Genomic DNA, 16,026 nt, shown 5'->3' with positions numbered 1-16,026 from the left:
TTATTTTTTCTTCTACAGAAGGAATGAAAATGAGAAGTACCAAACAAGAACCAAATGGAAATAGTAAAGTAAACAAAGCAGTAAGTGTGACTTCTCCTTTCCTGTTGGCCCTATCCTTCAGCCCTTGGGGAAGCGCAGCAGTTATATGTGTAGGCCTTACTGACTCTCTTTTCACATGCTGTGATTAGGCATGCTGTATGAACCTTTTAATATATGCTGTATTTACGTTTTTAAAATAGCAAGTGATCCTGTCTAGGACCAGTAATCTTTAACTGAGTGGTTTGCTACTATGTCCTAAAAACCTACCAGATTAGTCTGATGATTCCTTTTATTTTCATTAGTGAAGTCATAGTCCCATGAATAACCTAAGGTTTTTTTTCCTGGTAAAGACTGAGATTTTTTTTCAGTCTCTATATTTAAGAACTGTAAATTCATTTACATTAAGGACTTTAGAACTTAACTCAATTTTAAGGATCAAAGCTTACATGAAGCAAACTCTGGGTATTAGGCCATTGAGAAGAAAGGTTTTAAGGGTGTAGGGCATTAGTTTATATTTTGGCTATATAATTTTTTGAATTATTTGACTTTTCTTGTTAGCAATCCCAGTTGTTTGGTGTATATAGTGCTTCAGAGTGACAAAGACCAATTTAAAAGATTTTGAGACTTCTTCAGATGCTTACTAGAGATGTATTATTTGGTGTATTTTAGTAACAGCTAGTATTTGTATGTTCCCAGCCGGAAGATGATTTGAAGTGGGTAGAAGAGAATGTACCTTCTTCTGTGACAGATGTGTAAGTTTTTGAATCTTTACTTCAGGAATCCTATTTCAAATTTAGTGTTACATTATTGTTTTAATTGAATGAGCTAAAGAGCATACTAATAAGAATGCTTGTAGTTAACTTTTTAGAAGTAAAAGATTACTTAAAAGAATACCAAATGTTTAAAAGATATTTAAAGATTGAGAATGTATACAAGCAAAAGTAATCAAGAGTTACTCATTCAGATGACATTTCTGCTTGAAAACATTTAGCTGTAGGTCTTCCTAAAATCAATGGGATAGGGTATTCCTTTTGGCATTTTTTAATTCCTTATGACTTTACATTTTCAATTAAACATTGGTCCCATTACAATGCAGAATGTGTTTTGCCAGAGGTGGGGGAGGGGGGAGTGAGAGGATTCACCAGAGACAGAGTGGGGAGCAGAACAGGCGATCTACTGAAATTCAGTGACTCTTAAATTAATTTTTGCATTTTCTTTTTCTTTTTTTTTTTTTAATAATAAATTTTATTGTTATATTCCCCATACAATTGCAGCCCCCCCATTCTGACCCCAATCCCTCCCCTCCAGCCCCCGCCCACCTAAAAGTGTCTCTGGTTCATAGTTTTGTTGATTTTGATTTTCACTTTCTTATAGTTATTCATTTTCCTGGTCCCTTATTTAAGTTTTCTAGATTCCTGCTATGAGTGAGACCATCCGGTATTTTTCTTTTTCTTTTTGGCTTATTTCGCTGAGCATGATCCCTTCCAGCGCCATCCATGTTGCTGCAAATGGCATGTGTTTATCTTTTTTGAATGCTGAGTAATATTCCATGGTATATATGTACCACATCTTCTTGATCCAGTCATCTATTTTTGGGCATTTGGGTTGTTTCCAAAGCTTAGCTATTGTAAACAGTGCTGCTATAAACATAGGGGTGCAGGTGTTCTTTGGAATTGATGTTTCTGTGTCCTTTGGGTAAATACCTAGGAGTGGAATTGCTGGATCATATGGAAGCTCTATGTTTAGTAGGTCCAGAAATCTCCATACAGCTTTCCACAGTGGTTGGACCAGTTTGCACTCCCACCAACAGTGTAGAAGAGTTCCTTTTTCTCCACACCCTCGCCAGCATTTGTTGTTGCTAGTTTTTTTAATATGTGCCATTCTCACTGGTGTAAGATGGTATCTCATGGTAGTTTTGATTTGCATTTCCCTGATGACAAGTGATGTTGAACATTTTTTCATATGCCTGTTGGCCATTTGCATTTCCTCTTCAGAGAAGTTTCTTTTTAGCTCTTCTGCCCATTTTTTGACTGGATTATTTTCTTTGTTGTTGTTGAGTCTCATCAGCTCTTTGCAGATTTCTGTGATCAGTCCTTTATCATTAGTGTTGGGTGCAAAAATGTTCTCCCAGTTGGTGGGGTTTCTCTTTGTTTTTGTTATTGTCTCTTTTGCTTTGCAGAAGCTCTTTAATTTGATGTAGTCCCAGCTGTTTATCTTTGCCTTCACTATCACTGCTTTGGGTGATGTGTTTGTAAAGATGTCTTTGATGTGCAAATCATGTAGTGTTTCGCCTATATTTCCTTCTATATATTTTATGGTTTCAGGTCTTATGTCTAGTTCTTTAATCCATTTTGAGTTGATTTTTGTGTATGGTGTGAGGTAGTGGTCAAGCTTCATTCTTTTGCATGTAGCGACCCAGTTTTCCCAGCACCATTTATTGAACAAACTTTCTTTGCTCCAATGCATAGTCTTTGCTCCTTTGTCAAAGATTAGTTGACCATAAATCTGTGGGTTTATTTCTGGATTTTCTATTCGATTCCATTGGTCTGTATGTCTGTTCTTGTTCCAATACCATGCAGTTTTTATGATTATGGCTTTGTAGTATAGTTTGAAGTCTGGGAGTGTAATGCCTCCATTCCCTTCTTTTTTTTTCAGGAGAGCTTTGGCTATTCGGGGTTTTTTGTGATTCCATATGAATTTCATCAATAATTGTTCTATTTCTTTGAAGAATGACATTGAAATTTTGATTGGAATCGCATTGAATCTGTATATTGCTTTTGGAAGGATGGCCATTTTAATAATGTTTATTCTTCCAATCCACGAGCAGGGGATGTCTCTCCATTTCTTTGTGTCTTCTTCTATTTCTTTTAATAGTGTTTTATAGTTTTCTTTGTATAGGTCCTTTACCTCTTTTGTTAGATTTATTCCCAAATATTTGATTTTTTTTGTTTCAATAACAAAAGGGATGGTTTTTTTGATTTCTTCTTCTTCAGATTTATTGTTTGTGTATAGGAAGGCTACTGACTTTTGCGTGTTGATTTTGTATCCTGCCACTTTACTGAACTGATTGATGAGTTGAATTAGCTTTTCTGTGGAGTTTTTGGGGTTCTCTATGTATAATATCATATCGTCTGCAAATAGTGATAGTTTGACTTCTTCTTTTCCTATTTGGATTCCTTGGATGTCTTTCTCTTGTCTTATTGCCCTGGCTAGGACTTCCAGTATTATATTGAAAAGCAGTGGTGAGAGTGGACATCCTTGTCTTGTTCCAGATCTTAATGGAATTGCTTTCAGCTTTTCACCATTGAGAATGATACTGGCTGTTGGCTTGTCATAGATGGCCTTTATGATGTTGAGGTATGTTCCTTGTATCCCAAGAATTTCAAGGGCTTTTATCATGAATGGGTGTTGCACTTTGTCGAAAGCTTTCTCAGCATCTATTGATATTATCATATGGTTTTTATATTTCTTTTTGTTGATGTGTTGGATAACGTTGATTGATTTTCGGATGTTAAACCATCCTTGTGCCCCTGGAATGAATCCTACTTGGTCGTGGTGAATTATCTTATGGATACATTGTTGGATTCTGATGGCTAAAATTTTATTGAGGATTTTTGCATCAGTGTTCATTAGGGAGATTGGCCTGTAGTTTTCCTTTTTTGTGTTGTCCTTGTTCGGTTTTGGTATTAGTGTAATGTTGGCTTCATAGAACGTGTTTGGTATTGTCCCTTCCTTCTCAATTTTTTGGAAGAGTTTGTGAAGGATAGGCACTAATTCGTCTCTGAATGTTTGGTAGAATTCATTTGTAAATCCATCAGGTCCTGGGCTCTTGTTTTTGGGGAGGTTTTTGATTACCATTTCAATTTCGCTAATTGTAATTGGTCTGTTTAGGTGTTCTATTTCTTCTTTATCTAGCTTTGGGTGATTGTAGAGTTGTAGGAATTTGTCCATCTCCTCTAGATTGTTAAACTTGTTTCCATATAACTGTTCATAGTAGTTACTGATTATTCTTTTGATTTCTGCTGTGTCCGTTGTGATTTCTCCTCTTTCATTGATGATCCTGTTTATTTGTGCTTTCTCCCTTTTTTCCTTTGTGAGCCTGGCTAGGGGTTTGTCTATTTTATTGATTTTTTTCAAAGAACCAGCTCTTGGTTTCATTGATCTTTTGGATTGTTTTTTTAGTTTCAATTTCATTTATTTCTGCTTTGGTTTTTATTATTTCTTTTCTTCTACTGGTTTTGGGGTTTTTTTGTTGTTCTTTTTCTAGATCTTTGAGCTTCGAGATTAGGTTGTTTCTTTGAGTTCTTTCTTGTTTCTTGATGTGAGCTTCTATTGCTATATATTTTCCTCTTATTACTGCTTTTGCTGCATCCCATACATTTAGGATATTGGTGTCCTCCTTGTCGTTCAATTCAAAAAATTTTTTAATTTCCTCTTTGATCTCCTCATTAGTCCAGTGGTCTTCCAGTAGTGTGGTTTTTAATCTCCATGAGGTAGGAAAGTTCCTTGCCTTCTTTTTATGGTTTATTTCTAGTTTGATGCCTTCATGGTCAGAAAAGATGGTTGATATGATTTCAATCTTGGTGTATCTGTTGATGTTTGTCTTGTGCCCCAGTATGTGATCGATCCTGGAGAATGATCCGTGTGCGCTTGAGAAAAATGTGTACTCCGTTTTTTTGGGGTTTAGTGTTCTATAGATGTCTGTTAAGCCCAATTGCTCTAGGTCCTTATTTAGAGCTTTGGTTTCTTTACTTATTTTTTGTCTTGTTGATCTATCCATTGTTGATAGTGGTGTGTTGAAGTCTCCCACTACGTATGTGTTTTCTCTGATGTCTGTTTTCAGAGAGGACAACAGTTGTCTGATATATTTTGGTGCTCCTTCGTTTGGTGCGTATATGTTAATGAGTGTTATTTCTTCTTGAAGTATTGTCCCCTTGATCATAATGTAGTGACCATTGGGGTCTCTTTTTATCTTTTTGAGTTTGAAATCTGTTTTATCTGATATAAGTATAGCTGTTCCTGCTTTCTTTTTTGGTCCATTTGCTTGTAGGATTGTTTTCCATCCTTTAACTTGGAGCCTATTTTTATCTTTTGTAGCTAAATGTGTTTCCTGGAGACAGCAAAAGGTTGGGTTTTGTTTCTTAATCCAGGCTGCAACTCTGTGTCTTTTTATTGAAGAGTTTAGTCCATTTACATTTAGAGTTAATATTGATATGTTAACATCTGTATTTGCCATTGTGTTTGTCTTTCCTTTGATTTTATTTATTTATTCTTTTAATAACTTTTTTTTTTTTTTTGGCCTTCTTTCATTGTTATTCGTCCCTCTGAGGTTCTGGCTTTAGGACTCCTTGTAGTATTTTTTGGAGTGGGGGTTTAGTTGCAATGAAATTCCGGAGTTTCTGTTTGTCTGGGAAGGTCCATATTCTTTCTTCAAAGAGGAAGGAGAGCTTTGCGGGATAGAGTATTCTTGGTTGGCATCTGTTTTCTTGGAGTCTGTTGACTATGTCCCTCCACTCTCTCCTTGCCCGTAGTGTTTCTTCGGAGAAGTCTGATGTCAGCCTGATTGGCTTTCCTTTGAATGTTATCTGTTTCTTCCCTCTTGCCAGCTTCATTATTTTTTCCTTGTCCTGGATTCTTGGGAGCTTTACTATTATGTGTCTTGCTGTATTTTTTCTTTCGTCGTGGAAGTTTGGTGTTCTTCTTGCTTCTTGTATATCAATTTTCAGCTCCTTCTTCACATTTGGGAAGTTCTCTTCAATTATCTCTTTGAATATTTTCTCTGTTCCTACTTCTCTCTCCTCTCCTTCTGGTATTCCTATAACTCTTATATTTCCTTTCCTCATGGAGTCAGATAGTTCCCGAAGTCTTTCTTCATTCTTTTTCCTTTGTACTTCTCTTTCCTTTTCTGTTTTGGTTCTTTTTATTTCTGTGTCTTCAAGAGCACTTATTCGTTCTTCCATTTCATCAATTCTGCTTTCATTGCTTTTCCCAGAATTCTTTAGTTCTTCCACTAATTCTTTGATCTCCTGCATTTCTTTTACTTCCCTCTTTAGGGACTCAATTTCATTCTTCTGATCGTTGATTATTTTTCCCTTATCATTGTTTTCCTTTATGACTTCTGTCAGTTTTTTAATCACGGCAATTTTAAATTCTCTTTCTGGAAGGCTCAGAAGTTCTTCCAAGTTACTGTCGTTGCAATCTGAGGGCTGGTTTTCTTTTTGTGGTGTGCTTTTTCTCTGGAGAGTTGCTAGGTTGCGTGTGGTTCTTCTCCTCCCTACTGTCTGTTTTCTAATTTGCCGTATGCGTTGGGACACTGTGTAGTTGGGACTGGCCGGCATCTTGGGTGAGCTTCTCTGCTCCCCTCTGGTTCCTCCAGGAGTCATCTGTCAGTTTCAAGCAGTCTTTATTGGAGAAAGGTCCCTGTCCTAAAATGTCGATGTGGGGACACACTCCCCTGTGCGCCTGATCTGCCCCGGCGGTGGGTTCCTGCTCCCCCTCTGGGCTTGGACTGCAGGCCAGAGGGGGTCTGGCGTGGGCGAACTTCCCCCGCTCACCTCTGGCTCCTGAGGAAGCCTTCTGCAGGTAGTCTTTACTGAAGAAATGTCCCTGTTCTAAAATGGTGATGTGGGACACACTCCCTGCGCGTCCGGTGTCAGGCACACTCTTCTGCGTGCCTGGTCTGCCCCGGCTGTGGGTGCTCGCTCTCCCTGTGGGCTCAGACTACTTGTTCGGAAGGTGCCCGGTGTGGGCTAACTCCCCAGCTGGCCACTAGCTCCTTCAGGAGCCTGTGCTGGCTTCAAGTCGCTAGGTGGCGCCAGAGATCTCTCCTAGAGCCCTTGGGGAGCTGATTTTCCACCCCGTGGGACAGGGAGCAGAGCGGGGATGGTAGGGTACACCTCAACGGCTTTGGGGTGCTGTGTCTGCCTTGTGCCCCACCGTCGTGGGGAACCCACGCCCCTAATTTCATGCCCCGGGTCTCAGTTCCAAAGCCCTCAGTTCCAGGACGCGGGCTGTAGCCCAGTTCAGTGGCGCGGGAATGGCGCCTTTTGCACCGCTCCCGTGCCTGGGCGCCTGGTTCCTGCTTACTCAGGGAGGGACCTTCACCTCGGTGAGGACCTCCGAGAGTCTCCCCGCAAGCCTAGGTCGTCTCCCAAGCCTAGGTCGCAGGCGGGGGGACCTGGGCAGCCGCGATCCTGGTCTGCACTTGCTTTTCAAGCGCGCCGAGTGCGCCCTTTTCCGCGCAAGCTTACCGGCAGCCCGGGCTGTGTGCGTGTCTCCCGGGGTCTTTGTTCTTCTCTAATGGCGCCCGGAGCCGTTCGCTCACCGCCGCGGCGAATCCTGCAGGGTTCGCCTCAGCTCCCGTTCACGGGGTGTGGTGGCTGCAATAGTTCCTTTCCACTCACAGTCCCACTTGCTGCGTCCGTTTTTCTTGTTGGCCGTTTTGGTTTGTTGTTTCCCTCCTCTGCTGAGAGTGCCGCCTCTGTGGGCGGGGGAGGGGAGCAGGGTTCTGCGCTTCCCTCCCTTCTGGTCCTCTTTTATGGCAACTTTCTTCTTCGGGCAGTTTGCTGGAGTCGTCCGTTTATCTTCCGTGTCCCAGTTCTCACTGGGACCTGCCGCTTTTCCTCCCTATTAACTTTTTTAATGGGAGATCTTACTCGCAGCGTCTCCTCGCAGCCATGTTGCTCCGCCCCCTCCCCTGCATTTTCTTTTTCTCCCTGAAATGGCTATCATATAAATCTTAGATAATACTAAAAAAGCTTTTTTAAACTGTGTTCATTATTCCACTATCCTTTATGAACCATTTCTAGTTTTATATTACATTGTTCAATTTGGTGTTTTTCTCTGCAGAGCACTTCCAGCCCTTCTGGATTCAGATGAGGTGAGTAATCAAATTATGTGCATAGATTGTTTAAATACTTGACTGTTTAGTCAAGTTAAATTCCTGAGTCAGACAGGGTATGCATTTTTTATTAATGCTTAATCTTAAGTAAATATGTAATCATCTTAATTGACTAAAAAATGCAATTCCTTATTATTCAGCAATCAAAAAAGATAAACTCATGCCATTCACAGCAACGTGGATGGAGCTAGAAGGAAATATGCTCAGTGAAATAAGCCAGAAGGAAAAAGAAAAATATCAGATGGTTTCATTTACAGCAGGAAAATAGGAGAACCAAATATGACATTAGTGTAAAAAAATAATAATAGTACAACAAAGCAAACAGACAATTATAAACCAGAGACATACTACAGAGGAGGAGGAGGGAGAGGGCTCAGAGGGAGGCAGGGAGAAGCACAGGGGACTGAGGTGAGGTGCATGGGTGCATTGGGGAAGGAAATTCTATGGGACTACACCTGAGGGGGTGGGGGAAGCAAATATTGTTTAAAAATGAAAAATGATGTAAAAAGTAAATTTTTTTAAAAAATAAAAAAAATTACATAATCAAAAAAATGTAATTCGTTTTGATATGTGGCTTGATACCCTGAAACCTAGAGATATTGATGTAATTTGGGGTGGACTCTGGACCATCTGTATGTTTCAAAATCTTTTTTTTTTTTAATTTATGTGGTTTTTTTAAGATTTATTTTTATTTATTTATGCAAAGAACTGGGGACTAGGCCAGAGGTGAGGGAGGGAGGGTGAGAGGATTTACCAGAGACAGAGTTGGGGGCAGAACAGGCAGATCTACTGAAATACATTGCTGAGGGTAGCAGCGGGCAAGACAGGAGAGGTCTGCTGTGCCATGTGGGTCAGCTCCCTGCCCAGGGATCAAACTCATGCCTCAGTGGCTGGTGATAGCTTGACAGTGCTGAGACTTTAACCCCTGCACCACCAGGGAGGCCCCTCAAAGTCTTTCTATGGTTAGGAGCCATTGCTCTCAGTAGTTAACATAAACAAGAACCAATGGGAAATACATGTTTGTGCATTGTCTATGTAGAAGACACTCGTAATGTAGACCATTTAAAGTTAATATACTTAAAATTAACTTATTCTTTTTCCCTAGGAACGAATGATCACACACTTTGAAAGATCCAAAATGGAGTAAATAATGGAAGGATTTGCAGTTGAAGATGGCTAATGTCTGGGGAGAGATCAGCCTCTGTGTCAGTCTTCTACACTGCTCCATGGGATTAAAGGAGGCAGTGACATCCTGATCTGTTCCTTGATCTTTGTGCATTAGAGCTGGCGAGAAGTGTCAGAACAAGGAGAACATCTTATTGAAAACAAGTTCATAGGATGAGAAAAATCTACCTTTCTTATTTACGACTTGATGTCCCTTTCCCTCCCATATCCTGACATGGATGTTTATGCAATTTATGTGTGTTGTTCCTGAGTCTTCTATAATATTTAAATTGTTTAATCTGTCAAACTAAAAAAATTTAACATCTTCTAAAGAACTACGACATCAGTACTGTAATACGTAATCTCCAGGAGCAACTGCCTGTAATTTTTATTTATTTAGGGCGTTACATAGGTGATGGGGGGAAATTGTTAATTATCTTTCCATTTCCTGGCTAGCCAAGGTTACATCTTGCAAGGGTAGTTTTGAGAGAGTCCTTCTGAGTTAAGGAGAGCCATGGTCTAGCAATGATTCAAAGAAAGAAACTGTTATAGTGTGATTCAGATCATTTAAAAAAGCAAAATCAAGTGCAATTTTGTTTACAAATGGTGTATATTAAAGATTTTTCTATTTCAGATGTACTTTAGAGAGAAATATTAGTTTAACTCTTTTGACATCTGTTATTGTGACACATCCCATTGCTGGCAATGTGGTGCACACTCCAGAACTTTTAACTACTGTTTTGTAAGTTTCCAGGGCAGCATTGCTGTTTTCCTTCATGCCATTCACTGGGTGTTGCACTAGATGCAGAGGCTCTTCATCTAAGTGCTTATGAGTAAGCTACTTGCTACAGGTACTGTGATGCTTCAGGAGGAGGAGCTGATACAAAGGAGACAGGTCATTCTGGCTTAATTTAAACCATTTTTCACTCCATTTAGTAGTATGGAGGCCCTGGACTTGCTGCTCATTGTTTAGGATTGACTATTCTTGTAACTGGTGTTGGTCTTAGGGACTGTTTATGAGACATCACAAGGTGATGGGATTCATTTGAAGCACTATGTTTGTTTTAATGGTTTTATCCAATTTTGCCTTTCCAAGATTTTTGTTCTACATAGAAAGTTCATGCCACTTTTTAATATAAAAAAATTTTAACAAAATTGTTTCTCCCGTGTTTTCTTCTTCCAAATTCTCTCCAAAGACCTCTTTTTCTTTCCAAACTCTCTTGTGGAAATCCTCTTTTCATGGTTTTTATTCTATATAATTTCTGGTTGAACCAAAGATCACATGACTACTCTCTTCCTTAACTCATACTGTAGTGAATGTGTTAACACTTTTGTAATGTTTCTCTATAGCTATTTGTTGTGCTAATTTAAAAAAATCATTGCGTCTGTATCTCTAAGGGTAAATACGAAGAAGGTTAACTCAGCAAAAGACTAACTCAGCACTAGACTACTGTCATGTGCTCCTCTTGTTAAAATTTAAAATTTACCAAGTGAATGAGAATTACAATGCAGCAGCATATTGGTCAAGTATATTTTGAGACCGAGTTAGAAGTTGACTAGGGGGAAAGAAACTATTGTATTAAGCAGAAGTGTACACACTTTATTAGTTCTGTATATTAGTTCTGTATCCTGGGACATCATAATCTCTTCTGCTTTATTTTATGGTTTCTTATGTACTGTGACTGGACATAATGTATCATTTCTTAGGACAGATTGAGAAGGAATTTATAGTGTCACATTGCCTGTAACCTTAGCATTTACACTGTTTCTTTTTATCTTTGTCTCTCAGCTTTGAACTGGAAGACACTAGGCCTTCTTTCAGCATAGCAATTGATACTTAACACAATTTCAAGGTGTTCAGTTTCCATTGTGAAAATCAGCCATAACAAAGGATTTGTTTAGCAAGTTTTGAAAATATTTTTATCATCAGAAGCAAGAAACAGTACTCATAATTTATAGATGAATATCCGGAGTTAGTGTAAAAATAAAGTGACCAGGGTCAGGGTTTGTTTTTTCTTTTCTTCATATCATAGTCTCACTTTTTTTTTAAAAAAGATTTTTATTTATTTATTTATACAAGCACTGGGTACAGTCAGAAGCGCGGGAGGGTGAGAGAATTCACCAGAGCCAGAGCGGGGAGCAGAGCAGGCAGAAGGACCGAAGTACACTGCTGAGGGGAGCAGCGGGCGGCAGGAGAGGTCTGCGCGCCATGTGGGATCCTCCTCCGGTGGCAGGGTTGCAGCCGGGGCCCGGATCCAACCGGCACTGCAGAGGCTGCTGGCAGCTTCGCAACCCAGCGCTCAACCGCTGCGCCACCCGGGAGGCCCATCTCTCACTCATTTTTTGACATTTCTGCTTTAAACTTAAATATTTAATTTTGTGTCACACCTGCTATTTCCTTGGACTCATGCACTTTATTAAGTGCATGTTATTAAGTCACAGATGCCTTACACACACCTCCTCTCCCTCTATCCCTCCAGTATCTGATTCATTAGGGCTGGAATGGGGCCTGAGACTTCTCATTTGTAACAAGTTCCCAGGTGATTCTGCTGCCTCCATTGGTCTGGGATCCACACTTTGACCTAGAGCATTTAAAATGTGTGGGTGAGGTACTCCCAACTAGTTGGGATTATAATAGCAATACCATTTATTGCGTGTTTACAACGTGTCAGACCTTGCTAAGCGTTCACAATGCTAGGTAGGTACATGACACTTTGCAGAAAAGCGAAGAATTTAAATTCACTGCTAATTTCCTAAAAGTCACTGCTCATTTCCTAAATGGCAAATTTCCATCCCAGGTCCAACTGACGCAAAGAGCTAATTCTTCACCGTCACGCTCCAATGTCTGTAACAGCCCTAAGATTAATACTAACTCTCCTTGTTACATTCTTGACTACTCGGACCCCGCGAGGCAGACACCCCGAGTCTGGCCGGAGGATGCGGAGCCGAGCGCCCGCGTGTCCAGGGCGACGCGGGGGCCGAGCGGAAGGGGCGGGGTTTGGGCGGCGGAAGGGGCGGGAGCGGCGGGCCCGGAAGTCCGGCGTCGGGGATGGCTCTGTGGCCGCGGGGCCTGTAGCTGGGGGTCCTCTCCCGCCTCCCGGTTCGCGTCCCCGGGGCCTGCTTCTGGCCCCAAGCCCGGCCCGGCCCGGCCAGCTCCGGGTGAGAAGACGGCGGCGGCGACACTCTGCTCGCCGCCATGCACGACGCCTTCGAGCCCGTGCCGATCCTAGAAAAGCTGCCTCTGCAGATCGACTGCCTGGCTGCTTGGGGTGAGATGACGGGCCGAGGGGCCAGGAGACCGAGGCTGGGCCAGCGCGGGAGCGGCCCAGACTTTACACAAGGCGAGGGCACTGCATGGCGTCTGGCTGTGGGCTCCTGTCGGACTCTTCCTAGAGTGCCTGGCTGAGGGGACGGCAGAGCCGTGTAGGTAGTGGGGAGCGGCTGAGGCGATCCCCAGGGACCCAGGCATTTTAGGAACCTTCCACTTACCTGTGCTCTCGGTTGGAGATTGAGCTTTTCTTATTAATTGTGCCCAGCTTTGACGCATTTAGAGTCAAGAAGACTTAGTTTGGAATAACAAAGCAGTGGGAAGTTCTCAGCTTGCAGGGAGTTGAACTTGTCCAGGTGATTGTTTTGTTTCCTAAGTGAAGGACAGCACTGTTGTGTTTGAGTTTTGTCTTTTTGGACATTGAACAAGTTAATACCATATGACTTTTTTTTCCCTTACCCAACACTCATCTTTCACTTCATTACTGTGGGTAACTCAGTTTGTTATTCCAAACTCTTAATCTAACCAGGTGGTTGATTGCCTTGTATCCAAAGTGCTCCAGTTAACTAACTCCATAGGTGGAATATTATTCCAGGTTGTCAGGATATCTAACCCGTGTTAACTTGGATAGTACTCCGAGATTGTCCAGTGCAGAAAGCAGCGTCAGGCAGCTCTTGTGGGCTCTGGAATATAGATGGTTTCAGGGCTCCAGATCTTGACTAAACAAATCTTAACTATGAGTTATGTATGAGTAGTTGTGTCTGGTAATAGCCAGCAAAAACTAACAAATAATTTCATTCTTTTCTGTTAATGGCTAGGTCCTAGAAATCAATGGCCATATAAAGGTGGCATAGAGCTCTTAATTAAATCTTATACTGAGTTAGGTGCCCATGATGGGCCTCATGGATCTTGGTTGTGGCTGGCATCTTATGGATTCATCTATGGACAGTGTCACCTGGTGAGTTCTTCACTGCCTCTTCAGTAGGGTGCCTTCACTGCAGAGTAAACAGTGGAAGCCAGACTTCTCATCATTCTTTGACATTATGTAAATGTCTCATAAAATAAATTAATGTGATTTGGCATACCCTACAGTATTAAAAATAATAAAGGTATTGGTGATGGGAAAGATACCATGGAGTTATGGCAAGCTGCAAAAGTGAAGGCACAGTGTACACCATGTAGATCTCTAGGGTTCTAGATCAAACTATGGCACCTGCAACAGTGAGTTACACTATTTAATGGCTGATGTGACCATTATGAAGTGGGTTCTGTTAGATTTCCACTCAGTTCTGCTCAAGAAAGCCTTCTAGACAAGATTAAAAAATAAAAACAATTTTTAAAAATGCAGATTAGAGGACACCACCACATTGACTCGGAATCTCTAGAAGCAGTTTTCAGGAATATGCTTTTTTCATAAGTCCAGGTGATTCTGATGCAGCTAATTAGGGTCTTATACTTTGAGAAACACAGTTGTTTGCCCCGTGGCTCAAAGAAAGGAACTGATCACTCCCTTACTAATCTCTGACTTCTCTGAAGTTGCCAGCACTGTAATTATTTATTACATGAGGTTGGACTCTGTGGTACTGTTCATTAGGGTAATTATGAACAAAAGAACACAACGTTACTCACTTCCCAGGTGGGATTAGGTCCAACCCTGTGGCTCAGGATTAGATTGTGAGGAATTTTGTAGGTCTGACTCTTGTGTCCTACAAATGCGTGTCACCCATTTGTACAGTATATCCCACTTTCTGAAATGCATTGTTGAGTCTCAGAAGAGTGTCTTCCACACCCCATGCCTACACCAAAGGCATCTCATTCTGTGTTTGGCAGGCACAGCTGTGTTATGTGATGATATGTCAGAATGTGGAGGCCTGGTGTAGATCAGTTCCTCCAGCCGCTTGAGCCTCCACGGATTTCTGTAACCATATTAAGCCTCTTCAAGATTCTGTGTCATCATCACATCTGAATGATGCACTGTTTTTCCTTATGAGTTTGAGGATTAAGAATGAGTATATAGGTGATGTGTCTAGTATTACAAGTTGCTTAGACTACTTTGCATAGATGATAAATGCATTTTTCCTTAGCACCTCCAATTGAAAGTTTGAGAAGGCTCACCAAATAAAAATTCAGCTGAACATTTAAAAAAAACTGCAGTGAATTTATCTGGTTCCATTATGCTTTGAGAAACACTCAAATAGAGTAGGTATTTGACAAGAAAGCTCTATTGGAAAACAAACATTTCAGTAAAAATGAAAAATAGATTCTCAAATATATGAGTTTGACTCCATATGGGTTGTAGTGTGACTTCGTGGGGGGTTTGTTGTTGTTAAACCCCAGTGTGACGGCATCAGAGAACTGCTCTAAGGTAATTGACAGCAAAAATGGAAGGACATGTAAACTTGTAGAATGAGACCAGTTGAGATTGTCATGGGGACCCTGGAGAGACTCTATGGAAATGGGTTGTTTCTCTTGATGCGGCAAAATTAGGAGGCCCCGTAGACCTGGATAGAAGCTGAAACCGCTAAAGGAAATAAAGAAAAACACGAGCTAGTACGGGAACGGGGAGAGTGGAGAGGGAAGGACAGCAAAGATGGTGAACATAGTATTGGCCTTTTGGTTATAGATTTTTATCTATATTATAAGTGAATTTTAAAAATTCCACTTCTTTTTATTTAAATCTGAAATATCAGTGGGTATCCTAAAAATCAACTATAATATTGCCAAATGCTTGATACAGTGACATGCCTAAGTAGAGTTCTAAACACACCTTGTACAAAGTGAGCGTTGTGAGCTGAACTTTTTCACCATATTCTGCTCCAACATAAATCTCCAGCATTCCTTCAGAGTTAGTGTTATTTCTAATTTCCACTTATGTCATTTAGAGCACACGATGTCTTGCTTTCTGTGTCCTGCCTTCACTTTAAAACAAAAAATGTAAAAGACAATCATATATTCTGGAAGACCAAGGACATCAACCTGGAGAAATGTTCCTGATGTGGCTACTGAAAACTATTCTCATAAATATAACCACTGTCTTTCAGATAAGCTCTAACCAACAGCCATTCCTTTGACATGGGATGCCTTAGTAAGTTCGTCAAAGTTCTTAGGGGTTAGACAGATTGTTAGGAGTCAGACAGACTGGAGTTAGAATCCAGATCTGCCAACTTATTACATGTCTGGGCAAATTAATTTATCCTCTAGACTTCAATTTCCTCATCTAGAAGGTGGAGATTGAAAGAATTAAATTCTTCTAGGGATAGTTGTGAGATTACTGAAATAACATGATATATGCTTGGCATTCCCTGGACCATAATGTATGCTCAGTAAATTTTGTTTACCATTAGCCAATATTTTATTTAATAAAGGATTAAGAGAGTATAAACAAGGAATGAGTAAGTGACCTTTATGTTGCAACATTAAGAAGCAGAGGAAGATTATATATATTTAATTTCTCTTAATGATTTATAAGAAATGTGAAGATAATTATTTAAACACTTTTGTAATCTTTAGCCTAGACCAGTGTCTCCCAAAATGCAATTCCTGAACCAGGGCATCAGTATCACCCGGAAAATTGTTAGAAATGCAGGTTCCCAGGCTCCCTTCCAGTCAGTCTATTTCAACACACCCTCAAATAATTCTGATACATACCAAAATG

The 16,026-nt window shown here is 40.7% G+C and overlaps 2 protein-coding genes across 8 annotated transcripts in view; both read left to right on the top strand.

Moving 5' to 3' along the window:
• The window catches only part of TMEM87A (transmembrane protein 87A), a gene marked incomplete at both ends in the record, with an annotated part of 41,294 nt that extends 32,208 nt beyond the window's left edge, over positions 1-9,086 (top strand). For 3 of the 5 annotated variants that reach the window (XM_084239725.1, XM_084239724.1, XM_084239723.1), the window contains 4 exons: positions 19-80; positions 736-791; positions 7,888-7,918; positions 9,045-9,086. In XM_084239725.1, the coding sequence (XP_084095851.1) occupies positions 19-80; positions 736-791; positions 7,888-7,918; positions 9,045-9,086 (191 nt within the window). The remainder of the gene's footprint in view (positions 1-18; positions 81-735; positions 792-7,887; positions 7,919-9,044) is intronic. The other 2 variants (XM_084239727.1, XM_084239726.1) reach the window with 1 other exon arrangement.
• Positions 9,087-12,299: 3,213 nt separating this feature from the next.
• VPS39 (VPS39 subunit of HOPS complex) overlaps positions 12,300-16,026 on the top strand; it is a gene marked incomplete at both ends in the record, with an annotated part of 36,226 nt that continues 32,499 nt past the window's right edge. For 2 of the 3 annotated variants that reach the window (XM_084240827.1, XM_084240826.1), the window contains one exon: positions 12,300-12,372. In XM_084240827.1, the coding sequence (XP_084096953.1) occupies positions 12,300-12,372 (73 nt within the window). Of the gene's footprint in view, positions 12,412-16,026 lie in introns of all 3 variants that reach the window. The other variant, XM_084240825.1, reaches the window with a different exon arrangement.

The sequence above is a fragment of the Talpa europaea genome (genome assembly GCF_964194135.1).
Source record: "Talpa europaea genome assembly, chromosome: 8".
Lineage (NCBI taxonomy): Eukaryota > Metazoa > Chordata > Mammalia > Eulipotyphla > Talpidae > Talpa > Talpa europaea.
This window is presented reverse-complemented; position numbering and strand designations above follow the sequence as displayed.